Below are 22,004 nucleotides of genomic sequence, written 5' to 3' on the forward strand. Positions count from 1 at the left end.
AAGTTAACCAACACTTCCTTAGACCTTTTCTTTGGCCAGACTAGAGACCGACCGTGGTCAGCGTGTTCCAGGTAACACTAATTAATGTAGAACCGCAATCAGATACAGTCTCAAAACAACTTATTCCAAGTAACTGACAAAAACGAAGATCCCAAAGCTCTTAGTAAAAAAAGGATTTTAACTAAGTGAATGTCTTAAAAGAAAAAAAAAAAGGAAAAGTTTTCTTCTGTGATACCACAAACTGGGGGGGAAAAAGTTTCCACAACATAAAAAAGAAAAAGTTATAAAACAAAGTAATACCAAAACAACTTCTTGTGGTAGTCTAAAGGCAACAACTGTCTCTTTCAGATATGCAGGATTTCAGAAAAATGACTATTCCATAACCAAGAATCCAAACAACTGGGAGCTAAATGAGACTGGAATTTATAAAGAAACGACATTTTTGCAAGGGAAATGTGACAACGTTTACAGTCTTAATATAAGACAAAGAAAGGAAAGGAAGGAAAATTTCTCACTTCTTCATTTTCAGTGATAAGTGGGAGAAGGAAACATTTATACTTTCAACATCTATAACTCAGCATTCATAAAATAAGATTCTTAATTGCAAATTATTGCAGGAAATAAAAGGAACAGAAAAACAGAAAGGAAATCAAAAGAACCAATTTGTCTTAAAATAGCCAAGCATCTCAATAGCAACCATTAATCTCAATAGTTAAGTCTATTAAACCTTTCAAAGAATACTTTTAAAATGACACAAAATAAAAAGCTGTGAAAAGATACATTCAACTGGCAAACTAAAGCCCTATAAGGCCATATGGCCAGGCAAACAAAAGTAGCTGGTTCCTTGCATTCACCTCCTCCAAAAAAAGGCATTACACAACAGAGTAGCTTTACACTGATAAAAAGCACAACATATCAACACTGACCTGACCCACTTGCTAGAGAACAACGACAAAATATTAGTTTTGTTTATAAAAGAAAAAGTAAACTACAAAGAAAAACTGATGAGAAAAACTGCAGCGGTCAATTTTATGTACATCCTGATATGTTGTGGAATCAACTAGTCAAACAACAAAAAGGGCTTTGTATGAATTAATAAACACAAATACTACACCTTAAAGTCACTCTTTGTGAAAAAGAAAACTACACCGGTTAATTATTGGATCAAATACAATTAGAGCAGAAATTTACATGCTTAAGTATGACTTAAAAATAGATACAGTGATTAGTTCAGATGTACACAGAGACAGTAACAAATACAACAAATTCGAGTGCAGCCAAAGCTATAATCGAAGGTAAATGTATAGTCTTAAATGTACTTTTTCTCCTTAGAAAAGTAAAGAAAACGAATTATGAATTCAACTATCTATTTCGGAAAACAAAAAAGGCAAGTAAAGGTACGTAAAGATGAAAGCATAAACATACAAATCTGCCGACAGCAGGTTTTTTTCTGTGGCCCAATAATCAAGACGAGAAAACACGCGAACCCAGGAAAGCGCGGGCCCTGCAGACAGGAAGGAACCGGAATTGCCGAGAGAGGCCGACTGCAGCCCCACCTGGTCGGCCCCCAGGCCCCGCCTTCCGGGAGCCACACCGGAGGGAGGGTAGTTACCGGAGGGCAGTTACCGCAGGATCTCCGTCCCCAGGGAAGAGGCCCCTCTCCTCCTATCCCCACCCTCGGGCGGCGGCCCGGAACTCACCGCCCACCGCCCTGGAACCGGGAGACGGCCGCAAGTTCCAGGTGGCCCAGACCTGCGGTGGGCGGGGCCTTGGCGCAGGTGCTCGGCTCCCTCCGCGCTCCCCCACCCCCTCACCCAATCCTCGGGGTCCTACAGGTGAGCTCGCTCCCCTTTCCAAGGCTTTCCTGAGACCGCAAACAACCTCCCACCCCTGCTGGGCCAGCACACCTTTCCAGCTTCTAGAGGCAGCCTCAGGCTGGTTCTACCTCACAGCCTGCAGGCCAGCAGCCCAGGAAGCCTCCACCTGGAGCCTGACCCCTCCCCTCGGATTCCGGGGCCGGTTCAACCACCCACCCACGCTGCCCCTCTGAACGAGGCTAGGCTGAAGTCGAGACAAACCTGGCGGTCCAGGGAAGGGCCGTGCTCGGGTAACGGGAGCGCGTTTCTGTGCCGAGGGGACAAGAAAGTGAGGGTGCAGGTAGACCACAGATGCAGTCCTAGAGGGCTGTTCTCTGAAAATTTGAAATTTTTCATAGAAATGCTAACAAAAAAAAAAAAATTAACTGACCTCCTAGGGTCACACAATGCAGAATGCAGATTTTAATACCTGCATTTAGCTTTTGTATTTATCAAGTGCGTCAAAAGTGTGTGAAAGATGCAAGATTTTACACAGTACAATTATGGCAAGAATGAGCTGTGCGGACAGCACAGGGCGCCACAGAGCCAGCAGAGAGGGTTCCTGTCTGCATATACATCGACTGGCTACAGTTAAAGGGCAAACAACACACCAGTAACTTAAAATGAGGAACTTCTGTTCCCTATTTTAGAAAGAATTGGATTGATACCCCATTTAGTACAGATTTCAACTGTACCACAACGGTGCACTCATGAACAAAAAGCTATAGTTACACCGACACTTCATTACATCTACTGTTGAAGGGCTGCTTGTTGGCACTTCAAGGTCTGATTATTCTGAGCTAGTAAACATGGTCAGGACATTATCAATACTATTTTTATACAAATACAAAAGGCATTCTCTGTATCAACGTTATTAAAGCCAGAGGAAAAGCTTACACACTGAACTGAGCATGAGAAAATATCTTTCTTTTAAACCCAATCCTGGCAATTTAGTTTCAAAGCAAAATTGTATGTCAGATTAAATATTTACTTTATACTAGTTTTTTTAAAAGGCAGTGTACATATTGAAGATAAAAAGAAAGTTTACGCCTAGCTTCATGTCTGTTCTATAAAATTGAGATAATAATAATAATAAAAACTCAACCTGGGGGATGTATAGAGATGGCCTATGGATCTAAAGTCTAGTTTCTTAGCATCTACACACTCATACCAAGTGAAAATTAGATAAGGAATATTTCTTAATTAATCTAGAAAGAAAAGCCCTGCTCCTCAAGGAAGTATAGTCTGACAGCATAGGGAGACAGCATTATATATGGGATATGGGATAAAACATGGGAAGACAGGAAACCTCAGAGGCACCTGGGTGGCTCAGTCGGTTGAGCATCCGACTCTTGGTTTCGGCTCAGGTCGTCATTTCACGGTTATGGGTTCAAGCCCCACATTGCACTGTCAGTGCAGAGCCTGCTTGGGATTCTCTCTCTGTCTCAAAATGAACATATTAAAAAAAAAAAAAAAAGACAGGAAACCTGAGTTTTATTCCCTATTCTGCTTCTACAAATAAGTAAACTTGGACAATTAACCACTAGGTCCTCACCAGCTCTCATCTGGAATTTATTAGTTTACCCATATGAATTTCAAAGGAAGTACATGAACTACTTTTATGATTGAGCCATCCTAGAGAATATCTAAAGAAAAGTCACAGTAAATACTGTTGGTAAATATCTTCCAAACGGGAAAAAAAACAAAGTTAGATTCAGTCAGTTGAGACTTAAAGATAAATTTGATCTATCCTTCTAGTTTCACTTGAAGCGTTTAAATATTCTGTGCTTCCGTGGACAAATACTTCTAAAATTTGTTGTTTACCTGGTAGTGTACTAACTCTGCCCAGTAGGTAGAGTTGCCAGCCAACCCACAGAGTTTAGAGATGCAGAGGGCAGAGCCTCAGTAAATTCCTCAGGAAGCTTAAAGAGACCAACATGGAACACCTCAGGGTCATAAAGATGCAAATAACAAAACAGATGGAAGAAGGGAGAATCACGGACTAAAAGACTACCCGGAAAAAGTGAAAAAAAAAACTGAAAATGCATCTTAAAGTTGTCATAACCAGGCAGAAAGACTACTGTCTTCAGCAATGAAACAATGTCTACAAGACCTCCTCTGACTCTCAAAACCAAGAGAAACGTTAAATATCGTCTAAAAAGTAAAGATCTAATAATCACTTACTAAAACTACGACAGGGGAGGGACAATATATGAATATATATCATATGATTCCAAATATTTAATACAAGTGTACTTACACCCATAAAAATGTGATGTGCATATGAAATCACTACACAATCACCAAAATGTGTGTTTTATCTCTGAATTTTAAGTTACTGAATTTTAAAACTACAGCTCTGTGTTTTCAGTATCTTCATACGGGGCTACTACATTTCAGATAGTTTTCTGGAAAGATTAAAGATAAATCATTCAAAACCAATTTCTAAGCCATGAAGCACCATACATACGTTAACATGTTCATAACAGCATTTTTCATGACAGCTTAAAATTGTAAACAACCCAAAGGTTCACCAACAAGTGATCTGATAAACAATTTATGATATGTCCACTAACTGGCAATAAAAAGGAGTCACTAATGACATGCACAAAAAATGGGGGTGAGTCTCAAACTATTAATCTTGCTGAGTTTAAAAAGCTAGACCCTCCCCCCACCAAGAGTATATACTATACGGTATCATTTATATAAAACTCTAGAAAATGCAAATTAACCAATGGTGAGTGATAGCACAGTGCCTGGAAGACAGGGGCGGCGGGGGAGGGTGAACAGCTGGAAAAGAGGGTTTCCCAAGGAGCACCATGAAACTTTTAGGGGTGATGAATCTGGTCATTATCTTGGAAGGTGATGACGGTTTCATATATCCATAGAAAAGTAATTAAATTACAGACTTTAAATATGTGCAGTTTATTGAATATTAATTATACATCCATAAAGCTGTTGTTGTTTTTTTTAAAGTTGATGATAATGTATAGATTTGAATAGGTATCCGATTTGTCTGGTCTATATGAAAAGCATACAGATGATGATATTTTTCTTAAAAACATAAACAACTTACTTTGCATTTCCAGCCATTGGTTGGTACTGATTTCATAACTGGTTGAAGACAAAAAGTATGATACCCTTTGTCACACGTATCACACACTAGCATCTTGCTATCTTCTCCCGATTGTCTAAAAAATAAGATAGCATTAATGATGCCTTATCTTTAAACTTATGTTTATAACATAAGTAATCATGAAAAGAATCAGTCCTAGGACCTGCCCAGTTCATAAATACCTCAGTGTCTGTTTCGTCTATGCTCAGAGAATGATAGAGGTAACCCCCTGGAGGATGAAACAGACATCTTCCTACGGTCCCTACAGGATTATCCTTACTGAGTGCTCACCTGTGGTGAACCTGCTTTAGCCAGGTTAGGGTTCCTGCAGAGAAGGAAGGTTAAGGGAACATGAAGGACTCTGGCCTTTATTTTTTAAACATCTCAGTAAACACCCTTTCTAGGGGAAGGAGCTGTAACTGACAGGTGATGCTGCACGGGAAGGAACAAGCATTGGCATCATGAATCGGAAAGACATTGTCATATAATAAAAAGAGGATAGAATTTGGCATCAGACCTATATTTGTATTCAGACTGCTGTTCCACTAGTTGTGTGACTCCTGAGTAAAATTCACTTGAGTCCTCTTGGTTTCAGGTATAAAATGTGAACAAAAGACACTGAGAATTAAATATAAATTCTGGTTGAAGAGCTTAGAATATCCACTGAGCATTGGTACTAAATAAACAGGTGTTAAGAATCATCTCTTCAAAATTATTAAGAATTGTAGTCAAAAAACCTCAACTCTTTTCCCTGAATGCTCTTCTGCCCCAAAGATCGGGCCCCTGCCCTACAGCATGAGCTCTGCCTCGATTCCTGGCTATCAGCCAGTCTCAGAGACTAAGAATTTACTTCAAGAGGACGGGAAAAGAAAAACTGGGGAATGCAAGAAGAAGAGTGGAGAGAGGAGCCGCTGAGTAACACCTGGGGACAAACAGAAGTAAACAGGAAGATGGGTTAGTTGGCCTCTAGTTACTTCTTATTCATTTTAACAAATTCTACACATAAAATTGCATGTTTTATCTCTTTAGCTATGTGGAAAGATCTTCGAGGCAAAGCAATCTTTCTTCAAGTTCTCTTATTCCTTCCCAAGAAACTAGGCACAGATAACAAGGTATCAAATACATGTTTGCTGATATTTTAATTTTTAACCAAAATATAAAAGCACATGGTCCTATTCATTCCACATACTTAAGATATCGATGCTGACTGTTATCGAATTAAATTAGAAATAAAACAGACTGATCATGGCAGTGGTGGGCATAATTTCTCCTGTTACAAAAGTCCTTGGCTTGTAAACAATTTGAAGACTGCTATAGATGCAGATAACTTCCCCAAATTATCATGCTAATTAGTAGCAGGAGAAAAAAAAAAAAAAATCACAAAAAAGACTGGAGAAATAACCAAAGGATGGAATACAACAAATAGGAAGAGATAATCCCATTCCAAATGTTTACATGCCATACAGCAACTGTGCTTCAGTATTATGGTGACCAGGGTCTACTGAAGGTAACTGTCTTCAGATATATACAGGTTTCTTTTTTTCTTTTCTTTTCTTTTTTTTTTTTTTTTTTTTAAGTAGTCTTAGTATAAATACTTCTTCCTAGGATGGAAATTGAAACACATCACTGATTCTTTCACTCGCTCTCATATAACTTTCTGCAATTAGAAGTTTATTTTCCTATTAAGTCTCCACCCCAGTCTCTCTCAAAATTAGTTGCTTTGTTTTTCTAATGCTTCTTTTAAATTGTTAATATCATTCATTTAAAATGTTTGGCAAATTTAAATGAGTTTTTTAGGCAACCAGAGGAATTTAAAATTATGAAAATTAGTTTTTGTTTAGACTTGTTTCAAAATAATATAAATGTTAATATCTAGTAATTTTTTAAAGACATGATGAAGTCAGTGGGAATGAATATAGCTGCAGTATGAACAACCTTTATCATATTACACAAACCTTTAGCACCTAATAATAGGGTCTCTCTTAAACTCAATACACACCTTTGAGTTGAAATTAAAACTTACTTGCAGTTCTGGCACACTTTGCACTCAGGACATTGCCAACCTGCACGTTTTAATGGAGTAACCGCTATATCCAGGCACATTCCATGATAGTGCTGACCACAAGTAGTACAAAAGAACTGATCTAAGAGGTCTCCCGGGCTGTCGCACACTGCACAGTTTGCATCTTCCTTTGCTATAATTAACAGTAAAACAATGAAATTGTTGTAGAAGAGTTTAATATTTTTCTGACTTTACAGTTTAAAAATCACTTGAAGGGAATTTGCATGGTAAACCTTTCAGACACTCGATGTTATCCACATTGAACTGATATCCAATCAGAATAAGGTCTCAGTAAAAACACTAATGTATTTAGTCTAAAATTAATTACATTAAATTTAATCATATAGTTTTGACGTAGTTTATTTGTGCCTACATCTACCTGAGACCAGAGCAGTTCTTATCTAATTTTATATCCCTGGTACCAATGACGATGCTGGACACCTACTAAATTCTCAACATATGCTTGCTGAAAAGAACCAAACAGGAAAATATCAACTGAGAAAATGCCTTGCAGTGCAAAAAGAACCATTTTATTTGGATGTTAAATGTATTTTAAAATTAACAAGATAAGTGAAGAGACAATTAAGAAATGTTAATATCAACTAAATTAAGTGCTTCTTAAGCATAAACAGACTGATTTTTATTCAGATCAAATATTGGTTTTTTTAATACTAGAAAACATCGTATGAAGGAGAATATTAAAGATGGAAACTACGTATTTGTACACAAATACAAAACTTCATATACTAATTCTATATTCATCTATATTAATTGCCAGTTTGTAAAAAAGTATTAAAGTCTAGGTAATCATGGACATCCTCTATCCCCAGATATGGATTAAAAGAAATAGCACTTTTTAAGCTCTTTTACCATCTTAAACAAAAATGTAACAATAAACTGTCCTGCCAAGTACACAGTTAAACTCACGCATATTACAGTAAGAAAAATCATGTTCTAAAATCATACTAATTTGATGATATATATAAGTATGTCTACATGTGACACATACTAAATGGTTTGATTAGCTGATGATCTGAAGACTTTTAAATTGTATAGACGAACGTTTTTTTTCCCTCCCTTTTACTTTTTGAAGGTTTGGTCAGTCCTCTCTGGGTATAAGCCCTTTCCACCTTGTTTTTTTGCCAGTCAAGCATCTTGAAGCAGAGTAATCATCTATTCCTTTTACTTGACAAACTGGTTTTATAAGCCATAGAATCTCTAATATACAGACTTTTGCTCTTTCCTTTAGAGTCCTTTTAAAATGGTAGAAACCATTCGCAGTCCAGAACCAAGTCCTGGAGTGTACCTGGCCCTCCAGCTGGAGCCCTGGCAGCTGCACACCTGCCATGTACCTGGCGCCACCTTCAGGAGGCTACCAATGATCTATGAAATCCAATGGTTACTTTTCAGACCTCTTTTTATCCTTTGCAGCATTTACATTACTATCCACTCCCACAGTAAAGTCCCTTCTCTTGGCTTCTATGATGGCAACTTTCTCCTGAACTCCCCTCAGGTTTCCCATGCCTCCATCTCACCTCCCACGTTGGCTTCTGGACCCCTACGGTCCCTCTAAATGCTGGAGTATTTTAGGGTTTCATCCTGTTCCATGGTTTCCCTTTGCGATCAACTCCCATGATTCCCAAATCTGTACCACTAGCCCCAAACTTCCTTCTAAATTATAACATGTTATTCTCAAGTCTCAGTGGACCTCAATAGCCAGATGTTCTAAAAATACTCAAAACTTAACACCTCTAAAATAAAACACTTTTAAAATCTAAAACCTCTCCTGTTTTTCTCAATCATTCTGGGTAAAGGCAGAAACTTTAGTCTCACTAGTCCTCTTCCCTGACCCAACACATCCAAGTAGACACCAATTCCTACTGAATAAACTTCCTATATATCCTTCTTCCTTCAATTTGTATAGTTCAGTCCAGCCCACTTTGCCTTGGTAATTACAGTATCTTCTAAATGGATCCCTGTTGACGGATCTGACCTTCTCGCTAATCATCTACACATCTCAAATAAGTTTTCAAAATTGTGAATCTAATTGTTATGCCCTGCTTAAATTTTTATCAATACCCACCTTTTCACCTAAGAGGAAAAAAAAGTAAAAATTTTCTAGCATAAAGGGGGGAGGGGGGGAAGCCCTTACCTCCCTTTCCAGTGAAATCCAAGGACCACGCACTATTCCTGGTGACAACAAGCAGCTTGCTATGCACATTAACACACATGCTGTTCAGTGCCCGTGTGCTCATATACATCGTTGTCACTGCTTGAAATTTTGTCCCTTTACTGTGCCCCTAACCCTTTCCAAAGAGGTCTTCAAAACTCTGCTCTCACATAGCCCAAAGAGGCCTTCAAAACTCTGCTCACATAGCCCTGAATATCTAATGTTACCACACCTACATATCCATTTAGTTGTTGAGTATACCTTTTCCCCAAATGCTGAGAATAAACTGTTATAAAATCAAGTGATTATAACACAATATTATGAACACTTAAAGGGTAGGGACCTTGTCTTTTTCAACTTTGTATCCTCTTGTATTAAATAGGTCTTAAATCACTTTTAAATGACTCTTTGACCGGCATTTAAAATAAGTCATTAATCTAAAAATGGAAATGTCATAAATTAGTTCATTTTTGATAGAAATGACATAATAGGGTCAATTTTTTTTAATACTAAAGAGAGTGCCAATATTTAGTCATTCAAGCTATGTACATTTAAAAACTAACCTTTTATTTCTTTGCCTACTCAAAACTTAACAGAAATTGAAGCAAATACTACATTCTGATGATCAGACACTACTCAGTTCATCTTTCTACTGTAAACATGCAGGGAACACTGTGTGAAATGCTTCTGTGAAACGTTCCAGAGTTTGCTATTTTGACACTTAACTTGCCATGGTAGCTACTGGTCACATGTGGCCACTGAGCAACGGAAACGTGATTGTCCAAAGTGACGTGTGCTATGCGTTTAAACTGCACCCCAGATTCCAAAGACTTACTAGGAAGGAAGTAATGTCAAATATCAAAAATTTTTACTGCTCACATGTTAAAATATCAATATTTTGGACACACTGGATTAAATGTGTTTTTTTCTGAACTGTAATTTAACATTTTAGCGTGAATACTAGAAAAACAGTACTTACGTTGCTCACGTCCTATTTCTAGCGCACAGCACTGTGCGCCACACTAAGCAAAGCCCATTCTACACTAAGATAACCGTGTGTATCGCTGCGGCAGAAATTACTATGACAGTTGACAGCAGTTCCTTAATGACAACACGATCATGCTGTTTTGATTAGTATGGATCACTGGTAATAAATGAGACAAAGAAACACATCCACATGATACACTCAGTCTAAAAACATTTACCATGCGTTATGTAAAAATAATAACAGAAAAAAGCACTACGTCAAGAAATGAAGTCGGCTTCAACCACTTCCCCATTCAGGGAGAAGACAAGTACAGAAATACCAAAACAGGCTTTTGGAAGTCATGCAAAAGATGCTATTACTGGACAGCTTAAGTGTCATGTGAGGAATAAGCATATAGACATATACATACATATATGTCCGCAAGCCACAGGGAAACGAAGTTTGAAGCGGTAATTAAACAACTAGGTGAAACGTTTCTTTAAGCAATTGAAAAAGCAGAAGGGATGGAGTGAAAGGCTAAAAGCTAAAGCTAACTTGAGAGAAAAACAGGAGTTAAATCCAGGTCAATGTGGCTCCCGAGATCAAGCTCTTCACTAATGGATATTTCCTCCCACCGGAAGGACAACCAAGGGGAGGAACGTCTGCGCAGGTACAAAGGTAAGAAGGAAAGTGCCAGCAGAGGCACACAGCGAGGAGACTAACCGATGCAGCAGGAGCGAGAAGAGAGCAGGAGAAACAGAGCTGTGGACAAGGTCATTTCCAGTGACAGCGGTGACAAGAGAAGAGACGGAGGAAAAGATGAGAACACTGGGCCTACGTGAGAAGACCCTGTCCCAGACCGCTTCACTCGCTTAAGCTGGAAGGGGAGACGACCACTCCTGCGTCAGAAGCAACGCCCTGGCGAAGAGCCACAGCAAGTCAAACCGCTGCCAGGCAGCGTCCAGCTAAGGGTCCATCAGCACAGCTCTGTGAGCTCCGCCAACGTCCCGGCACCTTCATCTCTGTTCGCATTACTGGCAGGACACTGCGGTGGCCTAAATGGAATCACTAGAAAGAAAATGTAAATCACGGATGTTGTCCAGAGAGGCTGGCCCACAGAGTAGGCAGGTAAATAGAAGAAAGGTCAGGAACCGACAGCATTTCAGGTAACAGAAAGGCAGCAAGACTTGGTACCAAGAGACACACAACCAAGAAAGGGAGGTTCGAGTTAAAAGCTGAAATGAAGTAAAATAATTTAAAGCTGAACGATGAAGGTAAATTCACTGGGGAAGGGGAGTGAAGGAAGAGAGACCGTATTCCCCCATTTGAACCCTTCGAAATCTTCTCAGTGTAGACAGAAGAAGTAAACCCTTCCCTTGTCGCAAGGCCTAAGTGAGGGGGTCTGTGCTCACTCCGCTGTTGTCTCCACAGTCATTAGCAGACGCTGTGTTCCAGGCACAGGGACTAGCTGCCACTCCCCAATCCTGCGCCAGGCCCACCACCCCTCAAGACCTGTGCAGTAGTTCACTCTTTCTGGAAGGTTCTTTCCTCTGATCTTACATGTTTGGCTCCTTGCCATTTGGCATTCCCGCAGAAGCAAAATGCCACTCAGGAAATAGATCTGGCTACAGCTCTGAAATGGATATTTAGTGTAAAACTTCCAGACAAGGTTCATATACACTGGCATTGTCATGTGAATGATGATGAGGCCGTGACCAGCATTTATCCATGACAAAACGCCCTACAACTGTTTTTTGATAAAAATCTCGGCCTTGCTCACAGATGCTCACTTTGCTGGGATTTCTTTCTAATGAGGTCCTTCCCCCCCCCCCCCCCCGCAGCTTCCATAAAAAGACGTCACTCCAACTCCTAACTCAGCTATCAAGCATGTTGCTCTACATTTAGGCAGTAGCATGAAGTATTATATTCAATGTATATGCAGAACTTGGGTCTTAGATAAGAGCTGGAATAACTACCATTTTGTAAAGCAATTCAAATATACAAGGTAAACTGCTACATGTTTTCATTAATTGTTATTTAACCCTCACAGTAACACTCTGTTTAAGCCCCACAAAAATATTTATGAAAGATTTTATGAAGACTATCTTGTAAATTACTACAATACACTCTATCTGCAATGTTCTCTATATACTTGAATTAAGACAGATAGTCAGAAAGCTGTGTATACAGATTGCACTGTTTAAGATATTTGAGGAATAGAAGTTACTCAACTGGGCTTTGGTTTCATACCACTGGCTTATTTTGAGGGCTGTTATAAGAAATTGCCCTGTGGGATTTGTTTCGCTGCAGTGTATAATGTACATATAGTCTCAGTATCAAGTGAATTCTTTTGACATTGCCATGAATCAGGTCACTGTTCATATTCCCCTCTTTGTGTTGATGGCTGGAGAGCTCTGGAGCCGAGTTGGTGGCTTAGATCTAGGAAGCATGCATTTATTGCTCAAAATACCAATGTCACTATTACCATCATATTTATACTACCCTTATTTTCCCACGGCCAAATTTCCTTGCGTATTTTTAGTTTTATTTTATCCTACTATTCATGTATTTTTATGAGTCTCCACAAATCTATTTTGGAACAAGGCACAGTGCCAACAATTTCAGTGTATCTCTAAGCTCTGTGTGCCAGCACAGACCTCTCATTGTACACGCACGCTAAGTGACAGCAGCTCAGCTCCCCTGAGTCCTTACACTTCTTTACACGATATTTATGCTCTAACATTAAGTGAGGTATGCCCTGTTAGAACACAGTCTGCAGGAGGAAGCAGCAGAGCCATTAACCAACAAAATGTCTAACGTTAGGAATGTGGTCACAGAAAAGTTTGTATGTTGTTTACTGAGGTCTAAAGTATGCCTAAGTACAAAACAATGAATAAAATCCAGATTCTTAAGGACACATACAGTTGTTTTATTTGATTGGCAAAGTGTATTATACCACCCAGAATATAACCAACTCATGATGACTTCGCAGCTGGTGCACCTGCTTCGTGAAGCACCTCACTCTGTGGGGTCTTAGAATAAGTAACACCTGTGACAGGTGCTATGCATGAATGCTCTTTTTCTCCCAGACTTAAGTATATAATCGCAAACATATTTTAGACTTTAAATCCCTTATTCACCTAAACACAATCTGACATTTCGGTTTGCCCTACCTATAATTTATGTCTGTATAGTGATTAGGGATGATATGGTTATACACGTAAACACAAAATAATCTTAGCTGAAGATGAAATTATGGTATGGAGATTACACAATCTAACTGTATTTGAGACTACTTAAGTTCAAGCCTGAGGTAGCTACATTTATGTTCCAGAGAGCTGGAAAAGATTTAATAAAATAGCTTTCACCAGTATTGCTAAGATATAGATAAAAGCTATCAATAAGGTAACTAACAGGTGACATAAAAAAGACGGAATAAAGTATCACAGGGATTTCACAATGAGACTGGAAATTGAATTTACTAGAGGAAAAAATTCCAAAGCATACATGCTCATTGGAAATCCATATACTAAGAAAGAGGCAAGATTTAACAATAAAGATAGGAAAGAGTTATAATTTTCTGTTAAACAAATTTCAAACATTTAAACATTTTCAAATAATTATAAAAATACTGTCTGGAAAAGAAAGGAAACAAGGCAAAACTGAGGATTACAGATAATCAAGGTAGAGAAATCAAGAAGGACTAACAGATTTCTATTACTGATTATCAGGGCTATACAACTACCAAGAATTTCAAAAGTGTTTGCTGATTCTACTCACGTCCATCCTGAAATAACACCTGAGTGAATCATCTTATAATTCTCTAAGTGGTTTTCTGGTGTAGAAGACACTGAATACTGTTTAACTTTTTAAATGACTTACTTTCTAGTACATAATAAAATACTGTATATACTCAGTATTTCTACAGTGGTTTAAAGAAAAAAAAATTTTTTTAATAAGAATTTAAAACAAGTAAACTGTCTTTGAAATTTTGAGGAAATACCTTTTGGACTTCAGTGACACTGGTGGTAAGAGATTCCCTCCCCCCCCCCCCCGCCCCCCAAAGATCACTAGGATCTAAAGATCCCTTAGATCATCAAGATTATGTGACTTTTAACACAAGCAGAGTAACATTTAGGGAACTTACAACATTTGTTATTTGAAGTAAACACACTGATAAATGTTTAAAAAGTCTATCTGTAGTAAACTTACATCTCTCAGGAGCTTGGTCGATGTGCTCTGGACACAGAAGGAAGAAGTTCCTGAAGTCCTGGAAGGTACCAGCTCCAGCGGCACAAGGATAATGGTACATCTGGGTGCACTTGTCTTCACAGCATTTGATAGTGGCTCCAAGGTGCTTACAAAACGCACATCGCTGAAAGGGGCAAAGGGGAAAGAAATCTCTTTTAAAAACCTAGCAAAGGAGCATTCAAATGTGGGGCTAGGAAGGTATAGAAAAGTCTGTGTACATTACTAGTAAAACAACGAAACCTCCATGATACTAAGTAAAAGATCTGTTAAAAATAATAAAATCTGGGGCGCCTGGGTGGCGCAGTCGGTTAAGCATCCGACTTCAGCCAGGTCACGATCTCGCAGTCCGTGAGTTCGAGCCCCGTGTCGGGCTCTGGGCTGATGGCTCAGAGCCTGGAGCCTGTTTCCGATTCTGTGTCTCCCTCTCTCTCTGCCCCTCCCCCGTTCATGCTCTGTCTCTCTCTGTACCAAAAATAAATAAATGTTGAAAAAAAAAATAATAATAAAATCTAACACACTAGTTGTGTGCTTGGTATAATATAGATTCATTCTTCCAGTCAAGTTAGAAAGTGAGATTTCACTTTTTCCACTGATTTTTGTCAAAAACAACTAAAAATTTTTTAAATTAGTAGCATGATTGAAAAGGCAGGTGTCTAGTTGTGGGTTCTTTTAACACTGAATCCCACCAACAAGCTAACAAAATGAATCCATACTGTTGGCAAAACCTCTTACTATTTTTTTAAAACCTCTTACTATTTTCACCCTATCTAAAAATCAACATGAAATGAACCACTCAGAGAACAAGTTAATGAGGGGCAACCGGGGGTTAAAGGTACACATACGAATCTACACACTTCACTGTAGCAATTAGTTTCAAACGTCTTAATAAGAACGGAGATGTGAAGAAAAACAAAGTCGTGTATCTCCTTCCCCTATTTCTACCTGCCTCTACTCTCTTGCTGGTGGTAAAGCAAAGCAAGTGAGCCCCCCAAAAGGACCACAGGTCAAGTGTAAGGCAACTGAAAGCGTAGGAGGTCAGTACGAACTACCTACAACCCGGCAACGATTCAGCTTTCCCTGAGAATGATGAGTAAACTCTCCTTCCTCCCCCTAAGATCATTCTGGGCACCATTTTCTTTATGGGTCTTTGCTGGGTGGCCTGCACCGTACAGTGGAAAATCTCTTTCTGCAGAGGCCCAGCCATCTATCCCGTATAGGCTTCCGTCTTAGCATTCATGCCACTGCATGAGAATCATTCACTTGTCTTCTCTTTCCCCCGGTCCAGGATCCTTAAGCAGAGGGGCCAGACTACACTACCTCTGCAGCTGTAGCACTGTGAACGCTGCTGGCCACAGAAAGGTCCTAATCAACAGGTGCTGGTATGTGCATGCGCTAAATGGGACTCCACCGCTAGTAATCTCATTGGTAAGTGTGGTTCACGAACAGCCCAACAAACAACTGAAACCGAATGGGGCACCGTGGGGTAAAACTGAGCCTCGTGAAACAGAGGAAGTTGGTACCATTACTAGGATGATCTTCACATGCCGATACACCTAGTCCACACTCTGCTAGTCTATCAGAGAACACCACAGTTTTACAATTATGATTAATTTAAGCATTTTATATAAGGTGCCATCAAATTCTTCCTTAAAACCATCAGTCCATGGCATTGCACCAATATAACAAAGTTCAGTGTCTCTTGATGATGAGTCTTCTACACATTCTGAATACAGTCAACAGATGTCTGTAGCTTCTAAGTAACTCATAAACACTACCTATCTTTGTGGCATTTCAGTTGTATGTCATGTCCACAAGTCCACAGACTAATACACATTTCAGTTCTCTTTTTATACTTAGAGGTGTTACTTCATTGAAAAGAAGAAATAAAGCCTTAATTCTCTTCACTGATAAAGTGTAACAACCAGCTTTTTCTAAACTTACTTTTATGTCATAACCTTTCCGGGTATCTGTTTAGTATATTAGCAGAACCCAGAGTTAACAACATGTGTAACATCTAAGTAGTCTGAGTATCCTTGTGTCATACTGGAAAGACCAAGAAAATGTGGAAGGAGGAAAGTGCATTTATATGTCCAACCGATCATTAAAAAGTTTTTATATTAACTCATAAACATAACAAAATAATTTCAGCTAAACTGCTAAAATCCGTTATTTTTATAGCATATGGCAAGTTGTACAGAGCCTTTTGCACTAAAAATAATTTTGGCAAATAAAATATAATGACTTTTATTTAAGTGCATAATAAGGAAACAAAATAATTTAAATTGATCCTTTTCCCAATGTCTATATCATTTTAGAAACATCAACATGTTCTCTTAATCACATTTGCAATGGAAAATATTACGTGACATTAGCTAAACTACTATGAGAAGCTCTGGAATGTATCCAACATACTAATTTACAATAACATAAAGATAACAGGGAATAAAGGAAGGGAAATAAAATACTAACTGCATTTAAGTGAACGCTTCAAGCCCATCTGTTATAATTACATAGCTAATGAAAGACATTTGGCATTGAAAGAAAATGTATACTTTATATATAAGCTGGAATAGATCTTTCTAAACCAAATAAAAAGCATTTGTGAAATTGTATAAAATATGAAAGAATAAATTTCCACAGGGAACTTCTCTAACATCAGCATTCTTGTACAATTCATATTAGAAGTGTAACAAATTATAAACTAAGTAATAATTACAAAGCTAATTAACATTTTGGGAGAGGGAGGTAAGAATAAATAGTTGTTAAGTGGTTTATCAACTGAACAATTTATTTGAATCAATATTTAAAACTCCTAAATAGCATTTTGTTTTTTCTACATTTCAATCATTAAAAAAGAAAAAGAGGAGAGGGAGAGAAAAAAAGAAAAGTGTTATAGTATCTTTTGACAATTGTCCAAGAACACATCCAAGAAGAAGCTCTCAATTAGAGTTCACATTGCCAACTGTTAAGTCTGAGAAGCTTCCAAAACTTTTATTTCACTAGACTGAAATAAGAAAGGCTCTCTCAAAATAAATCTATAATACAAAACAGAACAGAATCAACAAAATTTCAGAGATTAAGGTTAAACATGAGTTATGAAACAGTAACATAAGACTTGAGGATATTCCAAAGCTTGTTCAATTAATTATCAAGTATTTACTCTGTATCAACTATGGCAATGGGGATGAGTGCTCTAAGAAACATCAAATATTATCAAGTTTTCCATATATCAAACTTCGTGACCTTTACCCAATTTTTCTTCTTATAAGTCAGCTGGGGTCCTCCCAGAATGCAGAGTAAAGAATGAAGACAGAAAGGAAGAAAAACAGGTAAAATGACATGGGAAACTGATCCACAAAGTCCAATGTCTCTTTAGCAAGAGTACCAGAAGAAAATAGGATTATAATCAGAGAAATTACTCTAAAAGAAAATTTATAAAAATATCTAGTAATAAGAGCTAACATTTATTAAGCATAATTTCATTTAACAGGTGAGGGAGCTAAGCGAGTCCTTATCTCTGTTCCACTGACGTCTGCATCACTACAAAAGCACCGTCTCTTAATACCTGTCACATTGCCCTCCTAAATAGATAATACCCACTTTGGATTAAAATGTCTCACACTCAGAAATACTGGCAAAATTTTAAGATGATAAAGGTAAAGGAAAAATTCTAATAGCCTCACAAAAGAAAAAACAGGTCATCTACAAAGAAAGGAAAATCAGTCGTTACTTCTCACTAGCAATACTGAATGCAAAAACAAAGAAAAGCAGTATCTTCCAAGGTCTATAAAAAAATAATTTGAAGCTAAAATTTTAATACATGCTAAGTTAACATTTAAGTCCATGGATAATAAATGTAAACAGGTTAAATTCCCAATTAAAAAACAGCAACTTTCAAAATATGCAAAACATATTTTGTATATACACATAAATTTTCTTTACGTGTACGGGTGTGTGTATGTATATTCACACATATGTATACACATGTTTGTGTGTATAGGAACGTGTGTGTGGGGGGGGGGCACAGTGACATACACAGGAACATGTGTGTGTATGAGGCACAGTGACACAGAAAATTCAAAAACAAAGAGCTGGAGGGAAAAGGACAAATATTATCAAAAAAAAAAGCAGCTACAGCAAAGAAACCTGGATCCAGACCAAAAAGAAAAGGGCAAAGATAAAGTTCACATTGAAATAAGCCGTATGTTAAAAGTTCCAACAGAATAACAGTCATTAAAGTTTATATACCTAATATGAATTTCCTTGACATATAAAAGCAAGACTGAAATATGTATATGAATAAACTGGACTTTAATATAGCTCTCAGAAACAAAGCTATACACAGATATGAAATAATGATAAAGAATTCAGTAACAATCAAGTTTGATTCTAATTTATACAAAGAAACACAGAGCTCCATAATCCCAAACTAGAGAATATATATTTAAATGTACATAGAATTCTTTTAAATTCATTAAAATGTCTATAAATTCAAAAAATCAAGTATTTCCTGTGTCGTATTCAAAAAAGCAGGTGTGTCCTAACCCTAATACATTAGTAATTATGAATTCACAACATAAACTCAAAATCTATCCACCAGAAAATTTTAAGTCAAAGGAAAAGAACATATTATTTTTGAAATGATTGAATAAGAAACATGTCAAAATCTTTGAGAAGTGGCAAATTTGGTTAAGAAAAAAAATACAGCTTGAAAAATGCAAAACTCGAGACCAAAGAATAAAAATAAATGAAGCTAAATTTAAAAACTGGAGCCAGTAAGAATCAACATATAACGCATACGATTAGACATCTCAGGAAGTTAAACCCACCCTAATACCGCGTTTAGGAAGATGTTATTAATGAGATTCAGGTCTCTACCAAAAGAATTAGTGCTTGCTTTCGAAAAATATGCTTAAAAGAGAACTGACTGAAATAAAAATCAATCTATCAAAACATTTTACATATAAATGGGCTTGAAGTAATGACTATCTTAATTAGTGATCTGTTGTTGTTCTGGCCCAGTTAATTATTCTGGTTTGTACACACTATCAAACATACATTTCTGATTGAAACATCTGCTAAAAAAGGAAGGAAAGGAAAGGAAAGGAAAGGAAAGGAAAGGAAAGGAAAGGAAAGGAAAGGAAAGGAAAGGAAAGGAAAGGAAAGGAAAGGAAAGGAAAGGAAAAAGGAAAGGGAAAAGGAAAGGGAAAAGGAGGGAGAGAGAGAGAGAAGGAAAGAAAGAAATTAAATAACATTACAAAATCAAAATTGTACATTACAAAATGGACATTGCTATGAATGAGATTTTTCTCCTGCCACTATCTTTCCCTTCTGACCCATCTTCCTCACTGCTGTCACAATGGTCTTTTTAAGGGGGTCCCTGATACCTCTGGATCAGGTCCAAAACTCCTCAATATTGGCGTGTGTTAGGCACACTCGTAAAAAGCCTGCATTCCCCACTCTCACCCCAAGATGTCTCACCCTAATCCAGAGACTGGTAAAGAAAATATGATGAAATATCATGCCAGCGATTATAGTATTTTACATGGCAAACGGATTTTTGCAGATGTGATTAAGGCTGCTAATCAACTGATGCTGAATTAATCAAGGAAGAGATTAGTCTATTCGAATTACACAATTCCTTTAAAAGCAGAGTTTTCTCCAGCTGGTGGCAGAAAGGAAAGTCAGAGAAACTCAAAGCCAGTGAGGATTCGCTACATCACTGCTGTCTTTGAAGACAAAAGGAGCCACATGCGAGGTGCAGGAGTGGCGGCTCTGAGCTGACGGCAACCCCAGGCCAAATGGCCAATAAAGAAACGGTGACCTCAGTCCTGCAACTGCACATAACTGAATTCTACCTGGACCTAAATGAGTTTAGAAGACTATTCTTCCTCAGGGCCTCTGCATAAGCACCCAGAAAGGTAGGCATCTTGTAGGACCCTAAGCAAAGAGCACCGCTGAGCCTGCCTAAGCCTCTGACCTACACAAGTATGACCTCATAAACAAGGGCCGTTTCCAGCCATTAAATTTACGGTGATTTGTTATACAGCAATAGCTCACAAGGCCCTGTGGGTTAGGTCTCTGCCAAATCAGTAGCGTATTTTTAAGAAATTTTTTATAGAACACTTACATTACACAATGGCTTTACTCAAAACTATGAAACCAAAGAGTAAATATTTTAAACCCGAACCTAGTAATGAAGCTGCAAAACCTAAGATAGACTCTCCTGAGATGAGCATTTCCGAGCCAAGCATTCTGAGTACACAAACGTGCCCTCCATCAGTTGGGTCAAGGAAACAGTAAATTCTCTAGTTGATAGCAACATACATAAATCAGAAGCCCTAAACAAATACCCATGATAGCTATAATCTCCAACAGAACCATAAACAAAAACATGAATAACTTTGAGTACATAAAACTTTTAAACTTTTGTATGGTGAAAACCATACTTATCTCAGAAAAAAAAAATCAAGTGACCAAAAAAAATTTTTTTTAAATAACCTGCAATTTGAATTACAAATGTCTGGTATCCCGGATATATAGAAGTAAAGCTTATAAGTTACAAAAATGGATACAAGCTAAAAATAGACAATGACATGTTACAGAATCACATAATTTAGGGAAGACACAAAGCTGGCCAATGAAACATAACCAGGCCAAGCACTTTATAAGAAATACTTTATTCAAGCCACCATTTTAGGTGGATACCATTCTATCGTTTTACAAATGAAGCTCAGTGATGTCAAATTCCTTGCCCACCCTTACAAAGCCAGGAAGTGAAAGAGGAATTGAATCCGAGGAATTCCTAATTAGTTCGATATGGAGAATTAATGCAAATTCCATTAAGTGACTACAGGAACACACTGAATATTTTGTCTCGCTTACATCCTCACTCTCGCTTAGGTTATAAGGAAAGAAGGTAGTCACTTTGGGATCTGAATTCCATAAAATATTAATCCTCACTGACTACCAAAAGAAATACACTGGAATGCACATAAAACACAATTCATAATACTCTCAAATTAAAAAGCCCCAATGGCCAACAGTAAAATGCATAAACTCAGTACTCCGACAACAGAATACTCCTATCCAGCAATGAGAATAAAATGAATGACAATTACAACAATTTGGTTAGTTGCTGGTTTTACATAATGATATGTAAAAAAAGAAAACAGTACTTATTGTATGAGTCCAGTTTTATAAAATGTAAAAACAGGCAAGACTAATTTATAACGTTATTAGTGATATTAATACTTGCCTTTGGGGAGTGGAAAGCAGTGACCAAAAGGAGGCATGAATGGAATTTCTTTTTTTTTTTTTTTTTTTTTTTTTTCAACGTTTATTTATTTTTGGGACAGAGAGAGACAGAGCATGAACGGGGGAGGGGCAGAGAGAGAGGGAGACACAGAATGGGAAACAGGCTCCAGGCTCTGAGCCATCAGCCCAGAGCCTGACGCGGGGCTCGAACTCACGGACCGCGAGATCATGACCTGGCTGAAGTCGGACGCTTAACCGACTGCGCCACCCAGGCGCCCATGAATGGAATTTCTGGGGTGTTACTACTAGTTTCTCGAACTGAGCTC

General features: G+C 37.9%; 1 protein-coding gene and 1 long non-coding RNA gene across 2 annotated transcripts in view; one reads left to right on the plus strand and one right to left on the minus strand.

Moving 5' to 3' along the window:
• KMT2C (lysine methyltransferase 2C) overlaps positions 1-22,004 on the minus strand; it is a 285,187-nt gene that overhangs the window by 115,221 nt on the left and 147,962 nt on the right. The window contains 3 exon segments of the mRNA XM_045496257.1: positions 4,933-5,047; positions 6,995-7,166; positions 14,383-14,545. Coding sequence (XP_045352213.1) covers positions 4,933-5,047; positions 6,995-7,166; positions 14,383-14,545 — 450 coding nt within the window.
• On the plus strand, positions 1,730-6,083 carry LOC123607145. Its single transcript, XR_006716661.1, has 3 exons — positions 1,730-1,835; positions 5,746-5,925; positions 6,001-6,083. It is a non-coding gene; the product is annotated as an uncharacterized LOC123607145 (long non-coding RNA).

This window comes from Leopardus geoffroyi, chromosome A2 (genome assembly GCF_018350155.1).
Source record: "Leopardus geoffroyi isolate Oge1 chromosome A2, O.geoffroyi_Oge1_pat1.0, whole genome shotgun sequence".
Taxonomy (NCBI): Eukaryota; Metazoa; Chordata; class Mammalia; order Carnivora; family Felidae; genus Leopardus; species Leopardus geoffroyi.